The sequence below is a fragment of the Aulostomus chinensis genome, chromosome 2, assembly GCF_037954235.1.
Source record: "Aulostomus chinensis isolate RoL2024-O1b breed Wild chromosome 2, RoL_Achi_v1.0, whole genome shotgun sequence".
In the NCBI taxonomy this organism is placed as follows: domain Eukaryota; kingdom Metazoa; phylum Chordata; class Actinopteri; order Syngnathiformes; family Aulostomidae; genus Aulostomus; species Aulostomus chinensis.
This window is the reverse complement of record NC_141321.1, coordinates 25,254,326-25,276,426: the sequence shown is the minus strand read 5'-3', so window position 1 is coordinate 25,276,426 and position 22,101 is coordinate 25,254,326. Positions and strand designations below refer to the sequence as shown.

The 22,101-nt window shown below is 39.6% G+C and overlaps 1 protein-coding gene across 1 annotated transcript in view; it reads right to left on the bottom strand.

The window, feature by feature from the left end:
* The window catches only part of ush2a (Usher syndrome 2A (autosomal recessive, mild)), a 195,230-nt gene that overhangs the window by 124,567 nt on the left and 48,562 nt on the right, over nt 1–22,101 (bottom strand). The window contains exons 21-30 of the mRNA XM_086187178.1: nt 18,343–18,506; nt 18,068–18,226; nt 17,737–17,965; nt 17,184–17,307; nt 16,863–17,010; nt 14,630–14,911; nt 12,696–12,871; nt 11,967–12,114; nt 5,769–5,875; nt 5,287–5,410 (exon numbers count right to left, since the gene is read on the bottom strand). Of these exons, the coding sequence (XP_086043304.1) occupies nt 5,287–5,410; nt 5,769–5,875; nt 11,967–12,114; nt 12,696–12,871; nt 14,630–14,911; nt 16,863–17,010; nt 17,184–17,307; nt 17,737–17,965; nt 18,068–18,226; nt 18,343–18,506 (1,661 nt within the window). The remainder of the gene's footprint in view (nt 1–5,286; nt 5,411–5,768; nt 5,876–11,966; nt 12,115–12,695; nt 12,872–14,629; nt 14,912–16,862; nt 17,011–17,183; nt 17,308–17,736; nt 17,966–18,067; nt 18,227–18,342; nt 18,507–22,101) is intronic.

Sequence of the window (22,101 nt, the reverse complement as noted above, 5' to 3'; positions counted from 1 at the left end):
ACTTGTGCTACTTCACACTGACAACCACTTTGGAGCCATCAACAAACAGACCTGAGCACACATCGTGACAGGTGTCTCTGTTACACACACACACACACACACACACACACACACACACACACTCAAGTTACCATTATTACTGGTGGTCACTGCTTTTCACCATCAGACAGCCCATTTTCTTAGTTATCGTGTGTAGGAATACAAAAAAATGTGTGGGGTTGAAAACTGTTTAGCCATGAGAAGGGGCAGAGTAAAGCAGCCACAATGTTACAAATTTATTGTATATGAAAACATCTATTGATTTTTGAGGTATTATTTACTCCAAAAGTTCCCTTTAACAAATGTTCTCACTCATAGCAATTGACTGACACACATTTTGAGGTACACCTGTGAAGGTTTTGAGGCTTGTGGAACTGCCTTGACACCTCGACTCCAAACTAGTTTTCATTCTGCAATTTCAAAGGAGGTCCAAGAGCCTTTGGCCACAGCTGTTTGTACAGTCCCAGTACCTGGTTCCATGGAGTGGGCATTTCAAACCTGCACTGCACCACAGTGATGTATAGTGATGTGCGACAAACATCGCATCACCAGGTTCACAAGCAAGGAGAACACACGAAACAAAAAGAAGATTGTGCTGGTTCTTCTGCATCAGTTTTGAACCTCTTTTAAGTCTGCCGAGAATCACAGGATGTTGAAGCACTGCACTCTTTCAAATCAGACTGAGAACATCTTGAGCTTTGCCATTGCAAATGTTTAAAAAAGTCGACAGAACAATGAAAAATCGACTTTTCTACAGTTGAGTACAGTACAGTTGACATTTTGATTCTGATATTTCCTATGGAAAAGTAAGGCCTGTAAATGTCTGTTAAGGTTGGCCTGCATCTCAGTTTCAGACTACAGCACCAATGTACTGGTATCGATGACCAAATAAAGAAGGGGGCGTGATGATCAGTCGGCACTCTGCTGCCTGTGTCGCTTGTGTGAATAAATAGGTGAGGCTAAAGAAACCCATATCACACACACACATATTTGTCATCAGCAGGATGGAAACCATTTATAAAATGGTACAAGATAGCTGGCGATATTAACCTTTGTGTATTCATGCATACTAAAGCTGCTCATCTGAACAGAATAACAGAAATCTGATTTTTTTTTTTATAGCAATACAGATCTTACTTAATGTATTGTAAAGAATGCATTTTATGGCCCACAAGTACATAAAACCAATTATACCCACACTATCATCTCTAGAGTTGTTGAAGGAGATAATTATATGGTTTCAATTGAGTATTTTATTAACTCAAAATTATTCAGGACTGTTTGAGTTTACTGTTCACAATTGTTTCTCTGCATCTATGCCTGTGCAAACAGTGAAAAAAATGATATAATGTGAAAAAATAGCAAAACTGAACCAATTTAAGTTTAAGAATATAGTCTTATTTATTAGGACGTATTGTTTCATATGTTATTGTATTGTTTCTCCTCTCTGTGTCTCAGCAAACAGAGGAGGTTGTGTGTAATCATCTACACAACATAACCTGAATAACTCCAGTCATGTTAGCTCTCTGCTGGCATTAATCAGAGCCTGGCGTATTAATGAGAGCGCGGCAGCTAGCTAATTACACCCATAGATTCTGCAGCAGCCCATTAAATATACAAATGACAGAATTAAAGAGCCCAGCCTCTTCTGATTAATCTTTAAATGGGGAAAAACTAATGATGTCTGTGCAAACTTTCCCTTCACACATTTCTCCCCCTTTCCTCTCAACGTCAGTGCCTGGCAATCAATCATATTAATTAAGGAAAAATAATTTGTATCATTTAACATTTCCCTCTTTCCTGCTCAGCCGCTTCAGTGGTGGTGCAGCAATGTAGTGTAACTGGAAATTATCCAAGTCTATTTGTTTCTGCATTCATTTTTTCCCCTCTTTTTTTCATACCTGCAAATGTGATGTTTCATCTCTCTTCATTTATGGTGAGTTTGAGAAATATATCTGGATTAGACAAAAGGCATCATTCTAATCAGGCCCTTTCAGATTGAAAGACTTAAGAAATGAAAATACGAATCTATTTGTGAACCAGTATTCATCCATCCATTTTCTTCTGCTTATACTATTAAGGGTCGCGGGGGGGGTGGAGCCTATCCCAGCAGCCTCCAGGTGAGAGGCGAGGTTCACCCTGGACAGGTCACCAGTCCATCACAGGGCCAACACATAGAGACAGACAACCATTCACACTCACAGTCACACCTACGGTCAATTTAGAGTATCAATCAGCCTCGTCCCCTCTTGATGTCTTTGGACTGTGGGAGGAAGCTGGAGTACCTGAGAGAACCCACACAGGAACAGGGAGAACATGCAGACTCCACACAGAAAGATGGTGAAGATGGTGAGCCGGGACTCGAACCTAGAACCTTCTTGCTGTGAGGCGACTGTGCTGACCACTGCACCACCGTGCAGCCTGAACCAGTATCCATTTAAATAAATTATTTTATCAAGAAAAATGAATTCAAGTCTTAACTGAGATGAGCAGATTGCTTAAAAGATGAACAAGAGTGGCAGTAGGTCTCGTCATTGGACTTTAGCAACAGACATTATAGATAAGATAAATGAACTAACATGCATTTATGGAAAAAAGCACTTACGGAGTATTCATATCACCACACTGATTGCATATGGTTATAATCCTGTCTGATCTAAAGTGTAATTCAGAGTGGAAAATATTGACTCTTAGTACCCTGAATTCATTCAGGATTAAGAAGCATCGTTAATCACAATTGTACAGACTTTTCATTTATGGAAACAAGCACTCCTATCATAATAACAGCAGCTGGAAAACAATCTATTTGGAAAAAAAATATTTTGTGGCCACTGAATTAAAAGGTGAAAGGTCAAATGTGCGATTTTACATGGTCATCCATCTTGATCTTTAGTAAGAATTAACATACAAAGTATTGACCCTGCCCAAATATCTTCAATCAAATTACATGTTTAGGAAAGAGAAAGCCTGCAGTGATAACCTTAATGAACAATTTATGGAAAACAAATAAGAATTAATATTCTGAGACTGGTGCATAATGTTGATGGGGGAAAATGATCTGCTTTTTCCTACAGAAAGTCCATAAGAATGTTCTGAAGTATCAATGCTGATGATGGAGGAGGGGAAAAAAAAAATCAGAAGAGCCTCATTTATAAGCCATTTACTTGAAGTCTGTAATGTTTTGGGACTGTTATTTCATGAGGCCTGAGGTTATGAAACGATGCAAGAACTACAGGAAGACTGATCTCATATTGAAATTTGACAGTTGTCATTGCCAGAGTTACTCCGGTTCCGCAAGACATCAACGATTGACGACTCCCTCCTCTGTGATCAATTGACTCTTGAGGGGGCATTACACTGCATTACATTCATAATCCAATTTGGCTTTGATTTGTTCGCTGTTCCGTGCACTTCGATGGGAATAATTGTCTGTAGATGATGCTATTAGTATTGATGGTTGTAAAAGGGCGGTGGTTTGAGGACTGCCGACACATTGATGGTCCAGAATAGATCCGGTCTGAAAGTGATTGTCTGATCCATTACCTTTTATGAAAAAGGAGCTTGTAGGATATGAGAGATGCCCATCGACAACAAAAATGATCATATATTCAGAGGGATCCATTTACCTTGGTGATGTAGGTGCATGGATGAGATTTAAAAGTTATATATAATTTGTTTATTTGGGATTAAATACAGACATAAGAAGTCAAGAATAAAGACTGATGTAAGATTTTTTATCAGGGTAAACAAGAAATGAATTTATATATAAAATCTGGCCATTTATACATATACTCAATTCATAGTTGGGGGGCAGCATGTTACCAGAAGGGTATCCGCCCCCTCTCATCGGAAACAAAGATGTGTTCGTGACATTGCAATCAAAATATGGAGAGACCTAACTCTCAAGTCCGTCACTAGCACCTTTTAGGGCATAATGTTACGAAACAGAAGAGTACAGTGCTATCTGGTCAACAAAGTTACATAAATCACCTTTTAATGCAACATTATGAGGCATTTTAGCCTTCACCAACAGTTTCAACATCATTTATCAAAGACGTCGATAATACGCCGACTTGTGATGGAAAGAACACTTTATTCCACCACTCAGCTGAACAAGTATAAAACTCCGTCTAGCCTGAAATGCTGTGTTCATCTACTAAAATCTAGCTTGCACTCGGACATGTGGCAGGAGCAATAAGAAGATAATTGTAAAGATTGAAGTGCGCCGATGTTTTTATTGTACCATTGCTGCTCCTGAGCTAAGGTTATATAACACTGCCTCAAGAAATCCACACATATTGTCAGTAAACCGCAGAACATTTTTGTCAAATGGAATAGTTTCAGTGTCTATCTTGAAAGAGGCAAGGCAGGAAGAAAAATATAGACAATGACTGATCATTATCTGATATTTTAAATTCGTAATTGAAAGCGAACTCTTTAGTATTGTATGCTTGGAACTTTAAAAAAAAACGTGCATATTTTCTGACAATGTTGTTCGAGTTTTCTATATCCACTCATTTAACAAGCAACTACATGGCCACATTCCAATGTGGTGGTATTCCCCAGTCTTGACAAAAATGACTCACTATGTCTCAATTCTCAAATACTTCTGATATAAAATCAACAGTTCATGAATCCTCTGTTTTTGGGAGGCAAACATACTGGGTCTTTTAGATGGAACGAGATTATGTGCCGAATACAGAGAGCTTTGCTGGCTCAATTGCAGTTGCTTGTTGGTCATTTAAGGATTACAGATGAAGACTTCTGAGCTTCATAAAATAACGGTAGCACTGGTTTTAAACAAATGATGTGCCCAAAAAATAGTTTATTACAAAGCTTGAAAGGTTTTATCATTACATTATAACGTTATATTCACAAATAGCCATAACTGGTGATACAAGGTTTATGCAGGACAGTGAAGTAATTTCAAGTGGCATCAAAGAGCTTTTCCTGCTCAAATCCCACTGATTAGTATCAGCAGTCATTAATTATGAGCGTCAGACTGGCTGATGTTCTCAGATGAAGCAGAACATGTTTGGCTGTGCAGCTCAACCCTCTAATGACGCTGGTAAACAGGAAGATAATTGTCCTTTAAGAAGACTGGAGAAGTCACTCTGAAGGAATGTCACGAGAAGACTGAGGCAGTGCAGTGTAATCACTGAACAATAATAATAAAAACAAATTCTCAATATGTGTCGACAGAGCTGTTTGTGCATACGTGTGAGAACAATGGAGCTGGGCACTTACCAGTGAAGTCACTATTAACAGGAATGGTGTCACTGGGAAACTGGTAGTAACTTCTGCCTGAGAACCTGGTTCCTCTGACAAAAGGACCTTTTGGGTCAGAAAGAGACACATCTGTCCTCTCCACCTGCAACCATCAGTAAAATTCACTTTAACAACAATAGAAAATGACTGTTTTGTGGTTGTATATGCCCATAATTGGCAGAAGAATATTGTAACGTGGCAGTGAAGTCAACCTTCTGGATATGAAATAACGTCTCTTTACTATTCTATCTATTTTAGACATGTGTGTGACATTCTGAAAAAGTCAGCATATGTCAGATGTGTGAGTTTGAGCTGAGATGAAATAAGACACCCACAATGAAATAAAAAATGTGCTCCATTACACTTTTGTGGAGTAGTACATTATGCACTGTAGGTGAATGAATACAAAAGCAAACACACATGCACATGAACGGAAAGACATGTGCAGTCCTTTGACAGACCTGGTATAATGGGTGTGGTCCATTGAGTTGGGCTGGGGGATCCCAATCAATCTGAATGCTGCTTTCATTTACTGGGTGTAATCGAGGTGGAGACAGTCCTGCCGGAGCTGAGAAGAGACACAAATATAGACACTGAAATTGCAATACTCCCCAGCAGTGTGTAGTGTTGGGAATCAAAGAGTAACTCACAATACTTCGCCAAAAGTATCGCAATACATAGACACACATTAACTCAATGTGAGAAATCCAGCCACTTGGAAAGTTTGTGCCATTTTCTAAGATCAGGAAACTATTAGTATAAACACAAATAAAAATAATATCTCATCATCAGCTTTACAGTAAGTAAATACCCCACTAAGGAGGTAAAGTCATCACAAATGTGACTGTTATTTTGTTTGTTTGTTTGTTTGCCTGTGGGATATCTGAAAAAAATGAAAGAAGCAATCAGGATCAAATTTAAGACGCTGGATCTGGAAGACTGAGTGGCACGGTGTTTTAATTGAGGGGATAAATATAACAGAAGCCAGAAATAGTATTGAACGTTACATGGATCAGTGAGCTGAAGACTAACTCTTGGCACTAAGGAAAAAATAAGTATGAATATCGTAATATGAATCCATGTGTACTCCACAGTGGAGGTTCACCAGTAAACACAAGACTAATTCATAGGAAAGTTCAAATAAGACATAGAGATGTAAACTACTACAATATAAAATCAACTTCTATTAACTTGGTCTACTATTATTTGCCTAATCTACTTCTTCAAAACAATAAAATGGTTTGATGATTTATTTGATCATGTGTAATTTGTCTTCTTAAGATCATTTTTCTCAGACCTATTGTATTTCAAACCGGGCAAATGTCACATCCTTGTTGAGCAGGGGGTCAATTTAATTTCCTTCTTTCACTTTAGATGTTAAATTAAATGTCCCTTTTGAACATACTGGGAGCTACAGAAGCCGCAGCTGCTATATGTATTATAAATAAATCAACCGGAGACTGGCTGATATGGTGAGTGGAGATACCTTTAAGAGAAACACTGCAAGTGGAGGAATGGTGTACAAATGGGAATGATGTGTGAACATTAAGTGTCTTTCCATTCTTGAGTTCCCGTGTGAGTGTGAGTGTGTGTTTTTCTGGAACGGTCTCAATGGTGTGTGGTAGGAGTAAATTAGCTCTCGGTGACACGCATGCAGCCATCTTCACCGAGAGTTCTAATAGAGCTCTTAAAAGGGAAGTGGACAGCTTGTCTTGAGCGGCTCATCTTGGCACATCAAACCATAAATAACTGCCAATCGATAGCTTACCAGTCTATTGAAATTGAGCTATGGTGACATTTAGAACATTGTTGGTGCCACATGTGCGCACACACACACACACACACACACACACACACACACACACACACACACACAAATTATATTTAACCGTGGTGTGTTTCTTTGTTGAATGAAAAGAATAACTATATTTTTTCCACCAAAGTCAATAGAAGTGTGCTTGTTCGTTGTATTTGGTTTTTTTTTATTTCAACAGCATAAAAGCTTTGCTATGATACATAAAGAGCAACACTTGAACCTTACAGGAAATGAATGTATGATTATGTCTGTAGGCTCAAACCCCAGGACTTCAAACTCAAGATTGTGCAAAAAAAAACAAACCATCCAAAACAGTCAACCTTATACCTGAAACAAACTGCACCGTCCACAATGTCTAACATGACGGATGACGTTCTGCCCTACAGCACAAAGGCTTCTGTGGTGTTTCTCTCATTAGAAATCCCTGGAGGACCATTTTGTTGTATAACAAGGAACAAGAAATTGACCAACTATGAAAACCTTACATTTTCTCAGAGAAAGACCAGTACATTACTACTGTGCACCATTCTGCAGGTACTGCTTCATCTGCATCGTAGCAAATGTCAATCCAACATTCAATCAAATTTAAGGTTAATAAATACTTCACATTATTGGGGATGAAATGGTGATGGTGTCATTGGGGTCTTTAGTCACAATGCACCAATCGGTCCAAAGACCACCATGTCCACTCAGTGGTCCATTCACCAGAAGATTGAGTTCAGAGTAAAAGTAAAAAGGGAAACATATAACTGGCATTTTCCAAGGGAACTTCATTGATAGTGTATCTGTGTTTGCTTGCAGGAGCACGTGGACAAATAAAAGACCCCTCTCCTCTATGCCAGGCAAACCTAAAACACCCCTGTGTTAAAACATGCAGCAGGATACCAGTGGGACATAAAACATGATCAAAGATTGATTCACATGTCAGTGAGTTATAACACTCAGAGGAAAGATTTTACAACAACTAACATTTATAAAGACAGCACATCTGTATGTAAAGTGATGATTGCAAGATAAACAATAACAAAGATATTGTGATGTAAGAGGTGTGGACATATTTGGTGGGTCAACAGGGGGCTTTGCCAGCACTGGTACCTTGACTGTGCTGCCAGATTCCTCCTGTTTGAGTGAGCGAGAGAGGTCAACATTTTCACGCAGAGCAGAAGGTGGTCTGAAGGTTTAGTTATGGTGGGTTTCTGATGCACTCTCCTCTGTTCATGGATTTGTTAGTTCAATGTAATGAACTTAACACAATGACATATCCAGTCTGAGAAAGCCACCTGTCTCACCAAAGTGGGCTCGCACACACACACACACACACACACACACACACACGCTCACACAAGGTTAACAGTCCAGAAGAAAGGTTAATTTTAGCTTCCCACATTGTAATGAAACAGCTAAATCATGGGACAGATCCCAGGAGCAATGGTGCATGTGTGTTTTCTGTTTTTACAGCGACTGACATGTCTTAAAAGGCTCTTAGCGTACAGTTACACCACACACAAGCACGCTACTTATTGACATGGCAATCCCTTGCCATGCATATTTCTCTGCTCAAGAAGGGCCTCGGGCCAATTATGCGTAAATCAATAAAGTTCCTGTTCTGTTGAGTGGTGTTACTGTGCGAGTGTGTATGCGTTTAAGTCCCTGTGTGTGTCCGTCTTGTAGAACAAGCCTTTATGGATGTAGGATACATAAAACATCACCATCAGCCCCTGATTAGCCACTCACTTTGCGTCGTGATCGATAACTTTGTTGGAAGACACACAAATTGAAACAATTGCACATGCGTCAACACATATGGCTGGAGTTTGTGCCTGCCTCAGTGTGCACGCTAATGTTTGGTCATGTGCTTTAGTGTAACTCCAGTGGCTCCGCAGATGCTGCCTGCTCACTTACGACAGATGGTGGCTGGCGCTAATGGCCCGGTCTTATGTGTGGTAAATTTATCAGTGCATCAGGAGCACCCTTAAGTACACCTTGGGTCTAAGAGTACCTCCTAATATGGTTTGTGGAATTCCTTCCCAAACAGAAGCTGACTTTCATCTGGGAGATATGACAATGTTTTATTTTATCACTAAAGTTTAATCTTAAAATCCTAATTTAAGATATTTTGGCCCAGATTTTTTGACAAATCAAGCAGTAGGTTTCCAGTTGAAAGACAGGAAAGATGAAGTTGAATATTTAATTTTCCTCTCTGTAACGTTGTTCGGACAATACTAAACAGATAACATAGATAAGATTGCTGAATTTAAATCAGTGATGAAGATTCTTCAACAATAATAAAAATAAAACACTAGGTTTTGGGGGGAATTATTTCTGCTGAAACAGACCTGATAAAGTTTTGCACATTTTTGCTCCTAAAACGCAAACCTGCACAATACAAAGGAAACAACCCTTTAAAATGTACATAAACTTACTAAATTCTTATTTACCATTGTTTAGTATATGCAATTACATACACCTTCAAAAAGCAACACTGAAAAGTAAGGGGCAACATTTAATAACAGCTAAATTGCTTTAATATTGGTAGGTTTCATCTGTTTTATTAGAATAAAGTAAAACCAACAACAATATATAATATATATTCTTCAATAGCTCGCAGTATTTGTAGCTCTAAATTATTACTCAACATTGCCTCCGAAATGTCAAATTAATGTTTTTAAAGTGAATGAGAAGACTTAAGAGGCTTCTGTGGAAGTTTCACAAGCAGTGGTGGAGCACCGGCTATGCAAATTGTTTAGAGATTAAAAAAAGAAGAAGAAAAATCTGCCAAACGGCATATGCCATTGTCATTTCCGATAGTTGAAACAAGGGACATCTTTGGTGTTAGATGAAACGAAATGGTGGCAACAGATGTGGCTGTTAAAAATACATTCAAAAAGTCAACTGGGTACAATAAGCCATATTGTATTGTACTGTATTACAGTCAAGAGAAGTCTTTGGAATCACTTGAAATAAACATTGTCTGTGTCAACAGATGTAGCCATTAAAAATACATTTAAAAAGTCCACCAGTTACAATATGAAGGATCATTCATCACGATAAACACAAGGAAGGAAGGACTTTTTGAGAATTGCATGAAATGAAACTACTCGCTATGTCAACAGATGTAGCTGTTAAGACTACGTTCAAAAGCTCAACTCCCTGAGCAAGTATTTAAACATGAAAGCTTTTTTTTTTCCTATCAACCACCCATTGTCTATTCACCTAAAAGGATAAACAAAACAGAAAAACCATAAAATGTGCAGTAAGAGTAGAGTCCATAAATGAACAGATGGAAAAGTGTGTTGGAGGGTCAAGTGTGTGTGTGTGTGTGTGTGTGTGTGTGTAACATCTATTGTAGAATGATTCATGTTCCTCTGCTGCCATGCGCTATTTTGCGAGATAGAAGTGACAAATGGATTCAGAAAGTGAAAAAGCAGCAGATTGGTGGAAAAAAGACGAAAATTACAATGACTACAAAATTGTGTGTGTGTGTGTGTGTGTGTGTGTGTGTGTGTATGCCTACTTGATCCCACACTGATCAATTAGTGCTCATCTCAGTCCCCAAGATTTATTACTGAGTTATTAAACACAGCTAATTCATTCGACTTCCATAATGGTTATAAATCTAAAGAGGAGAGAGAGAGAGAGAGAGAAAAAAAGAGAGAGACAGTGAGAGAGAGCAAGAGCAAAAGCGAGAGAACAAGAGAACGAGAGAGAGAGATGGCGTGCTACACCACATTTTTCTCCTTGTAATTAACAGTAAATTGTTTTTACTGCTGCACACCATGAATATCCCCTCTGGTTAACACAACCAGAGCTGTCGCCACTCAAGTACCCAGTGACTGACTGTGTACTTGTGCGTGTGTGCCTATGTGTGTGCGTGAGTAGCTTGTGTTGAGTTGTGTTGTACCTTGAAGAATATTAGATATTTGCTATGATATCTGATATCTTTGTTACCATAGCAAAAAACTGACAAGGTTGAGAGCATAAAGTTTTAGAATCGATGAAAAGATAAAAATATCGAATCTTTTTTCTTGGGTTAGTTTTCTTCTTTAATCTTTGGATTCGAACTTTGTACAGTAATATCTTAATTGATGTCAGAAATCAAAAAAGTTAACAGTACTACATGAAGCACAGCAGCATCTAAGTTAATTGACTCATGACCAGTGACCAACAAATCAACACCATCGTGGAGCGAATCAGATGAGCAACAATTAATTCAGAATTGATTCTTGATTCCAATAGATTCCTCATGATTAACAGAAAGGGGGTGCTATTTTTTGGCTCTTGTTCCTGTGAACTTTCACACGTCACCTGAAGTGTGAAGGGGGGGGGGGGGCTGAGGGGCTGAAGCCTATTCCAGCGGCTTTCGGGTGAGAGGCGGGGTTCACCCTGGACAGGTCGCCAGTCCATTGTAGGACCAACACATCGAGACAGACAACTATTCACAAACTCACACCTACGGTCAATTTAGAGTATCAATCAGCCTCGTCCCCTCTTGATGTCTTTGGACTGTGAGAGGAAGCTGGAGTACCAGAGAGAACCCACACAGGGAGAACATGGAGACTCCACACAGAAAGATCCCGTGGCCTAGCCGGGACTCGAACCTGCAACTTTCTCGCTGTTAGGCGACAGCGCTAACCACTGCACCACTGCCCATTTTGATTAAAAATGGCAATATTTCACCAAAACCAGACAAGTTTGAATCCCTTGATCAACTTATTACGCTGCCAAGCAGGTAGCAGGATCATCAGTCTGTTGGTTCGCACAATATCTCCAACCTAGCATGTGGATTTTGATCAAATTTAATTGGATGACAAAGCATATATATGCTGTTCATCGTTGGTTTTACCTGCTGGCAGGGTCCGTCCTGAGCTTGGTAGACTGGTAATGCAGCCTTTCTTTGTGCAGAGTGTCACAGTAAAGTTGTAGACATGATAGGGCTTTAGTCCTTTAGCAAAATAAACAGGCTGTGATGATGGTCCCAATCGATCTAAGACCTGGAGAAGAGAAATGCATTTTTAATTTAAGTCAAGTAAATGTTATTTATTTCACTCAAATTATAGCAGTTGTTATCTGGGGGCACAAAAAAGGATTTATAAGCTGCAGCATGCACTGGTGATGCATTAACTAAAAACATGACCTGACAGATAACACATTTAAGCTACACACTTCTTAACAATTGCTAAAATGTTTGGGTTGATCATGTTAACATGAAAATTGGTTGCTGCAGCGCATGAGAGAATTTTTCTCCACTAAGAGGAAAAGCACAATGAAGCATTACTTCAACCATTAAATTAAAAAATTGTTTGTTTCCATGGCTTATTTCTCCTCTCAATGTACCATTCAAAATTAGAAAGCAACTAACAACATATAAATATACTCCAAACATGTTTTCAGAGAGACACCAAAGCCTCATGGTAAATTTGACAGTCAATGTACCAACCGTATATACTTTTAATCCGGCTGGATAGATGCACCAACCAAGACACACCTTCCTATGTTGTGTAATTGTTTTTGTCAGAAGGTTTTTCTCTTCACTCACAGTGAGAAAGTGCATGGGAATCTGTGTGTGACTAACCTGACTAACAACAGGAGGAGCATAGGGGTTGCTGGTCTGTTCAGTGAGCAAGCTGACCCGATACTCTATGACTTGTCCTCTGGCAATGACACCATGACCCTCAGCAGAGCTCCATGCCACCTTCAGACTGGTGGAGGACAGTGGGGTCACTTCTGGAGGAGCCATCAGCTCAGGAACTAAACATGGACACATGCACACATAAAAACATCTCAGTCAATGAATACGATATAATTTTTTAAATGTTTTTTTTTTTTGAGGGGGCGGCATGGCTCAGAGGTAGAGTGGCCATCTAGCAACCGAAAGGTCGCTGGGTCCATCCTCATTTCCCCCAGTGACCATGTCAAATTATCGTTGAGCAAGACGATAAATCCTTAATTGCTCCTGATGGCCCTGTGACGGACTGGTGACCCATCCAGGGTGAACCCTGCCTCTCGTCCAATGTCAGCTGGGATAGGCTCCAGCCCCCCACGACGCTTATTGGATAAACAGTATAGAAAATGAAAATACTAATATATATATATATATATATATATATATATATATATATATATATATATATATATGCAGTTATATATCCTAACATCTGCATATCTATATGCAGATGTTAGGAGCTACATTTTCGACAACAGGGCCAGGTTTTTAAGAAAGAATGGGTTTCCTGTGGAACCTGAAAAATACCAAACCAAACATGACATCAGACAGTGTTTTTTTGATAAATCATGTTTATATATTACATTACATTTTTTTAAAAAATGTTTTTTTAAATATTCAGTTTATGGAGATTTTTGTGAAAACAAAATTTTAGTTCCTGATAACCGATTGACCGAATATGGCCATATATGTGCGACTAAAATTTGCAATGACGCTCTTGAACCTCCAGTAAAAGTCAGTCATCTTGAAAAGATCTTTATGGTTTCGACAACTAAACCCTGTTGGACTCACTTGAAACAGATTATTTTGCAGTCGAATAATAAATTTTTTGAATATATATTTAGATGCAAAGACATACATTAAAAAATGAGGATATCACGTGGATAATCTGTAACACTACAGTTGTGATAGCAAACTGACAGATTAGAGAGAAGGATTCTTTTATTCTACTGTTGATGGCATCTAGCTGTGAAATATGCTGTGAAATGTGATTTATGGAGACATATCTTCACTCATATTCCTTCTTTCTAACATGGTACATGTACGCGCTCTAATGCTGAAACACACACACACACACACACCAGATTTTAAATGGTGTTATCATGTGCTTGTTATCCAGACACATCGCTTGGAGTGATGTTGGAGGCAATCGTTTAGTCTTAATGAGCCATATCATCTCTTTGAAATTCAAATACCTTAATGAGCCCCCCTCCCCCCCACACACACGTTTTATTTTGCCCCTCCTTTCTTACTTTCTTTCTCTGTTACATTCCTTCAGACAGACGGCTGTTTAGAAAAATAAATCATATTTTCTGTCTATTATCCATCAACAAACTTCTGGAATGGAAATATTTTGCACTTTTTTTTTTAACCCTACAATCATACATCTGTGGTTGTTGGAATCAGAGTTTTCTTTCATTACTTTTATATTTCATCATCTCTTATGTTACACTGATGTACTTTCGGACTAGAAGTCTTCTGAAGACCACTGCATGCAGGAGTCACAACTCAAAATAACACAGCAATTAATTTGAATGAAACATTTTAGTTACGGAGAAGAATGAGGCAAAGGGGAGTTCTGTACAGGTGCAATTTTTTTATGGAGCCAGTGTCTTATGGCCAGTTGACCCTTTGCCAACTCTATCCGTACAGCAAAAAACAAACAAACAAACCTTCTGATGGTCATCTGACTTGTCATGCCTACAGTTCCTACATGGAATTATGATTAGCTCATGGTTTAACAACAATTATGTGTGAGTGGCTGCATGTGTGTCTGCACGAACCTCCCTCCAAGGTGCGTGCTGTGGTCCATCCTGATGTGGCACTTCCTGCCATATTGACGCTCACGACTCTCATCTGATAGGTGGAAAAAGCCTGTAGACCCCTCACAGTGGTGCTGCTCTCAGGGGGCGAGACTGAGCTCTTTTTGGTTAGTTGGGCCTCAGACGAAACGCTCTGATCCAGCCAACCGCTGCTCAGGAACACTCTCTTTTCAACAATAGGACTTGATAAGTTCTGCGATTCAATTGGTCCCCGTAAAAAGAGCTCGTATCTTGTGACGATTCCTGTACAGAAACAAATGAGTAAAAAAAAAAAAATGTGTGCGACCTGTGGCTCGTAACCGGTAACTAGCTTTGAACGGTCCGAAATAACTGTGCGTAATGTCCCGAATCTGTCAAGACACTTATGGTTTTAGGGTATTTTACCCCCCCATACAAAATCCACTCAATTTGTTGGGGCTATTAGACCCACGATACTTTATGACACACAGGGTACCCACTCACTACATTGTTGAAGAAGGAAGGCTCAGTCAGCACATTCAACATTCCAACCACTCTTTGGAAACACTGTTTTAGAATAGTTATCTGACATTTATGGAAAGCCCCAAAATTCAACTGAATATTGAACTGACTACATCAGTCTATGGACCATCTTGTTAAGCCTCTTTGTCTTTTATTTATTTATTTTTTTTAAACTTGAGAACAAATGCGACCCAACCACCCTGTGGAGGAGCTCTCTCCCAGTGAAAGTGCTGAATAAAGCACGGCGTAGTGGAGAAGAGTTGTGCGATGTGTTTTAATTTTGAGAGAAGGATTGTAACACAGTTTTCCTCTTTCACCCCAGCTCAACTCTTGGTAATGAAGTAGCATTCCAGAGACAATTCAGCTTGTATATGATAAAAGAATCAAAGGCTTAAGTGTGTATTTGAGACTGTCGCCCTGGTGAATACTCATCTCTATTGGCAACAGCATGCTAAAAACTGATGTTTTTTTTTCTACAATACAGTAATGTTGTTTTGAGGATAATCAAACAGCACAATAATGAGGAAGCTCTGGTCAGTGCTGCCCTGTAGCAGCAAACAGGCTGATAATGACTGGCTCTGTTTGGCTCTCTGGTGGAAACCAGCTATTATCCTAATCTCATATGCTCTATTCCACTTGTTCACAGGAAAATGACAGAGCTGGGTTAGAATGAGGACAGAGCAGAACCATATCACAATAGGAGACTTACAGAACCACTATGGAATAAATGACTGTCCAATTGTTGTTATAAATACCAATAAAACAGAAAGAGGAGGAGATAAAGTGGACATCTCTGTAGAATTTTCATGTCTGTTTAATCTTGATGGACTTTATTGCTTGAATCATGTACAACTAAGGGCCCACAGGCTGGATTTGACTGAAAAGATGATGGTTTTTTTTAGGGTGTAGTTACTGGCCCATACACATTCCTCACAGCTGCACTTATTCCTCAAGAGGCAATACAACACACCCTCATGGTGCAGTCCATCCCAAATGCATAGTGTACCGTACATAAAGCCATCAGCAAAGCACTCATGCACTCTGTAACTTTCATTGAATTTGTGTCCTATTTCAACAAAAAGAACTTCATTGTATTAGCTAGTGAGGAACAAGCATGATTCTGTCGGCACAAGCCAGTTCCTGTTTGTACCCAGACACTATGCTGCCCACATGCTCTCAGTGTCTGGCAGCTCATATTTATGCAAGTAACAGCTTCGTCATGAAGCTGAACAAAACATCTCTGACTGACTGACACCTCCGCTCACTCCTGAGAGTCTCTGTAGCTCAGAGCTTCATCCCAAACATTAGTGAACTTGCAGCAAAGGTAAGGTGCGTAATAGACATGGGATCCACACACACACACACACACACACACACACACACAAAACTGGCTTCAGTAAATCCAGAGGGCTTTGTAATGGCTCTAAGGCTCAGTGTCATACAAAGTCCTGTAACCAGGGTTTCTTTCACATTCTGTGTTTATGTTTTTTCCTCTTTTTCCTCTCTACTAATGTGTTCACCTCTACATCAAACTCAACACAGGTCCGTGCGCTCATTCTGTTAATCAAACACCGTTCTTCACTTTTTGTCATCAGTTCGGCATTGAATGTTGTTCATATTGTGCTCAACTGAATTTAAACGATATCTCAGTTTCGACCCGTGCATTAATTTTGAATTGGGTCTGTTCCCAGTATTGGCAAATTTGGGATCCTACCATTTGGCTGACTGGGAGGCTCCCATGAAGCAAAGAGTGCCTGGGATCCAGCAGCAGTGACCTTAGGTGGGTCTTGATTTTGTGGGGGAGCAGACGCTGTCAGGAGAGACAAAGGTCGGGTAGAAGTGCATCCTCCTGATGAACATGCCTGTGGAGAAAAAGATGATTCAGTCTTTTTCATTTAATAGCTAGAAAATTGGAAATTGTTGAAAAATAATCAGGCTTTCACATAAAGAAATTTTGCTATATTCCCTGAACAGATCGATTAAAATTATAATTATCCGACACTACAAACATTGGCTTTCTAGTGACCCTACGTACCTCGAGAGTAACCATGTATTGGGTGAAGGGCTTTAGACCGCTTGCCACCGCCTCTGTCGAGAGGCCTGTATAGTGGATGACAGGCTCTGTTTTGCTCGAAGACTCTTTGGAGGACAACACAAACCTGTGGAGGTTAAAAAAAAAACCAAACAACAGGATCAGTTAATTGTTCTTACATTTACAACTGTCTACCACTCCACTAAACCAGGGCAGTTTTGTGGTGAGGTTCAGTTAAAAACAACCCTACAGCTATGGAATTTAAATTCAAAATGGCCTCAACAGTCCACTTATCTTGATAGGCTTCTTGAAACGTGTGAGCTCAAGCTGCAATGTTATGGGTTAAATATGTTCATGTGCTCAGTTGAGCCCATGACTGTGTGCTGCTCAATACCAACCACAGAACATACTCGCGCTGCGGCAAATAGTCTCCACAAGACCCACAGGTTTGTGCAGCTAAATTTAAATGTCTTCATTTTATTTAATTTCTGCTTACTTCCTAGGTGTTCTGCCTCACAGCCCTCAACCACATCCCCCTCTTACACTCCATCCTCACCTCTCCACTGGGCCCGTATCATTTCGTGGTACACTCCAGTTAAAGCTACAACTTGTTTGACCCGGTCGTCCCACAAGTGTTAAATGGAGCTGGTCTGCGTCAGGAGGTGCACCCAAAGTCTGGTATGAGGCAGATGCACTTCTTGTCTCACCGGCTACATTAGCTGTTATAAGCCAGTAAGAATAGTTGGTGTAAGGAGACAAACCTCCATCTTCAAATGATTCAGTGCCTTATGAAGAGAGGGAAGGTGGTAGAAAGAGATAAAGGATTGCTGAATGAGCATTGTCAAAGTCAAAATTGTTTGAAAATTTAGAGGTGTGTGGATACTTACTGAAAGGATAGACAGCCTGAACGCTGGTCACTGAATGGCCATCCCTGATGAGAGTATAGTTGAGTCTGTTTGAGTTTGGGGAGTCCGGTGGATGCCAAAAGAGACGAATGGAAGAATGATTGGGAGCTAAACCTACTGGGGGAGGTTGCTGAGAGGGAGCTACAAAGACAGACACACACAAAAAAAGTAAGAAATAAAAATGATCGGGCAATGCTGATGACAAATTATGTGTGTGCGTGTGTGTTTTTGTGTGTGCTTTAGCGTGTTATCCAGACCTTTACTGCAGCCATAGTGGTTCTCAGCATGCAAACGACTCGCTCCATGTTGACATACATCACACTTGTCTCCAGTTACCAGCGGCTTACACACACACGCTCCAGATTCTGGGTTGCATGAACCATTCACACTGCCCACGGGGTCACATGCACATGGTCGGCATCTGGTCGACCAATGAAAAAATAAAAGATGAAAACATTTTCAACACTGTGCTATGAGAGAATGATGTCATCAAGTATTGAGTGAACCATGTTAGAGACAATTATAATTAATGGTCTTCCTTTTTACATGAAAAGCCCACATTACAGAGAGTGTATAAAAGACATGACTATGATGTTTAGATTTTTATCAACTATGGAGTTTCTGTGCTGTCTGTAGTCTTTAAGTAGCCTGATTGTCTGTGTGGGGACAGTGATTTTATGTAATCATACTTTTATGTAATCTTACTCTCATTGTTGAGACCGTAGCATTTGCAAATGACGGCATACCCTCAGAAAGTTCCCTCGTTTCTCCAGCAAATCAAATCGGCTCTATATTATCCATTCAAGTTCAAGTACAATTAATTTTAAAAAGGTGAACCTTAATGGATATTTTTTAAATACAGAACATGTATTTAGATCAACTTAAAGGGGCCAAATACATTTTTCAGTTTCTATCACAGAAACTGAAATACCAACCACTCCGTTTTGCAGGGCTTTTTTTTGTGTAGTCTTGTGAGTCAAGGAGCCAATCAGATTTGATACCCCTGAACGCATCACAAGGTGGCTCACCACTCACTCGGCCAGTGAGAGGAGAGGCACAGAGACAAAATGTCCTGTTCTACCAAGACAGTGGTTGACGAAGGAGATGTGAAAGTTAACCGAGATCATTTTTGGAAGTTAAAAATACAACTATAGCTTGTTTGAGATATAATAAAAATTCAATTAAAGTCCAGACAAACTGGGTAAAATAAGGTACTTTCAGGTAAATGGTAAACTTTTTCATTATGGGTTAGGGTTAGGAAATATTGAAACTTATTAATTCAGGAGAGACATAGTCAGGGTTCAATCTAAACCCTGACATCAAAACTTGGCTTTGTGCAACCGTGAAACCCTTGATTATAAGAGTGCAGCAGTCTTTTTAGGAAGACAGGATGGTATGTATTGTCTTTATGTGTCTGAAATGTGTTGGGTCTTCACCTTAAATCTGTGAGAGAGAGAGAGAGAGAGAACCACCTATCCTACACACACTCCCCTAGCTGTGAAACTGGTTTCACAGAAACTGGATTCTCCCTCAGAGTTGTCAAAGTGTGTGAGTTAGTGTGTGCCGGTGTGACTGACAGTGTATGTGTCTGGGTCACCAGTGTGGTGTAACCCTCACTGGGGCTGGGCAGTGGGTGATCATCCGGCCAGCCACCTCACACCTTTACACACACACAAATACATTCATGGAGCCACGTGCACACATCACACATGCAACACAATCTGCTTGTTGGAGGATGTTTTTTTCTCACACTCACTTACACACCCCACACTGTCAGAGATAGTAACACTGTCCAAACCCTATTACTCTCTCTCTCTCTCTCTCTCTCACAGACACACACACACTTTCTTTTCTGACATGCAATGTACACACATGCCCTGTCTGTCCCTCTCACATACAGCTACACTTTATTTATTGCTGTGTGAAAAGCCACAGCCTCATAACGAGCCGCAAATTTGTCCTGTCAACTGGTGCTCACACACAAACACACACACACACACACTGCCTTGACCTTCACTCTTTTACCAAGGAGAAAGAAAACTCCAACATCACACCAATTCTCTTGTTTTTTTCAATCAGCCTCAAACTACATTTTCTGTTAAAGAGAGGCAGAAAACTTTGTGAGTAATTTAACCTTAAAATGTAACTTTATAAAATACAAGCTGCCTTTTAAAATGTCCCAGGAATCAAACAAGCATTTTAGGGGATGCAAAATGATTGTAATATGACACGTCATACGGTTTTGTTGCAAAAACTTCTCATCGCCTATTATGGTTGAGCCAGTCAGTTGATCTGCAGGCACATCTCCATCAAGAAAACCCGTTGGTTCTGTTCTCTGCTCTCCTGTCACAGAAGAAATACTCACCACTTATTCGACTGGCGCTATAGCAGCATCTACACCAATTAGTCACGCAATTTACTTTAACATTACATATGTAATCCTTTATAAATCATGTGTGCAGTTGAATGAGGCAGTATTTAATCCCTGAAGACAGAATTACCATGACACAGCCTTTTCCATTGATGAAAGAAGAAGAGGTCATCATTTCCTTCCAATGGAGACACATAAAAGACACTGGACCACATCTAGAGTTGAGTGTGTGTGTGTGTGTGTGTGTGTGTGTGTGTGTGTGTGTGTGTGTGTGTGTGTGTGTGTGTGTGAGTGCGTGTGCGCGCGCGCCTGTGCACGCATGCTATTTCATTTGTGTAAAACCTATTGATTGGAAGTGGAGGATAGATTACTTAATGAATTTTAGATAAAGAAATTCTTATTATAGAAGGTCTCTGGGCACCAGAAGACGAATCAGCAGAAATAATCGAAGACTCTTGTCACTTTGTCATATTTGTCATTCTTCTACACAAAGAAAGAAAATAATTTTAAAAAATGAAAGAATGGAAGACGAAGAAATTTTATACATCAGATCATTGAAAATGACAATATTTTAGAATATTTATTCCTTTTCCTTCTACACAATCGTAGTTACAAAATCTTGTACTTGCTGGACTATAAAAATTATAACACTATCGAGTATACTCATCATTTTATTAAAAAAATTAAAGCACATCGTAGTGAAATAAAGGTTCATATGAGGCTAAATTCTATTGTATTGTAATACTGATAAACTCTGATGCTATTGCAATTGATACAGGAGAGACTGAATATAAAATATTGAGGTTTAATAAACATGATTTTGCATTCTTTACCTCACCATCTCTGGTTGTAGTTTCCAATAAAAGTCAAACGCTTGTCTGTTTTCACTGTCAGAATATCTCCCCTCTCATAGGTGTGGGGGTCCGATCAAGACGGTTCCAAACAATGTAGCTCCATTAGCTGTGAAAGAAGATTTTTTTTCTACTTTTCGTTTTGGTTTGCTCCTGCAGTTGCTTGTGAGGATGGCAAATTTTAGGAAATTTAGAGTAAATACACACATGAAAATAATGCAATGCTAAGTATGTTATGAATTTGTTTCATTTTTTTCTTTTAGAGAATAACAAAAAAGAGAAAGAAATAAGCGATCAATAGGCAGAATCGATAAGAGCTCTGCAGATAAGGAAGACTGAGTTTTGTTCACCCATCACTGTGTTGTCCTTTCTCCCTTCCATCATTCTATCTCTCTGTACTCTGAGGAGATCTCAGTCACAGCCGGATCTCATCCTTAATGTTCTAACACTGGAGAATACAGCAATCAGGCAAGGTCAATTAACACACACACACACTGTGGACCAGTTTGTGGACCATCTATCTACTTGAAACACCCTGCTGAGAAGTGTGTGTGTGCGTATGTGTGTGAGTGTGAGTGCGTGTGTGTGTGTGGGTGCGTGTGTGTGATAGCCTGCAGGTAGAGACATCAGCGGTAAAGGTCAAAGCAGCTCTTAACTCATGTAAGTCATATGTCTGCTTACCGACCTGTAAACTGTCTTCACTGAGACCACACCTGCTTTAGTGTGAGTGTGTGTTCTTAAGTGCAGTGAGTGTGTATGTGTGTGTGTGTATATGTATACATGAGGTGCTATTA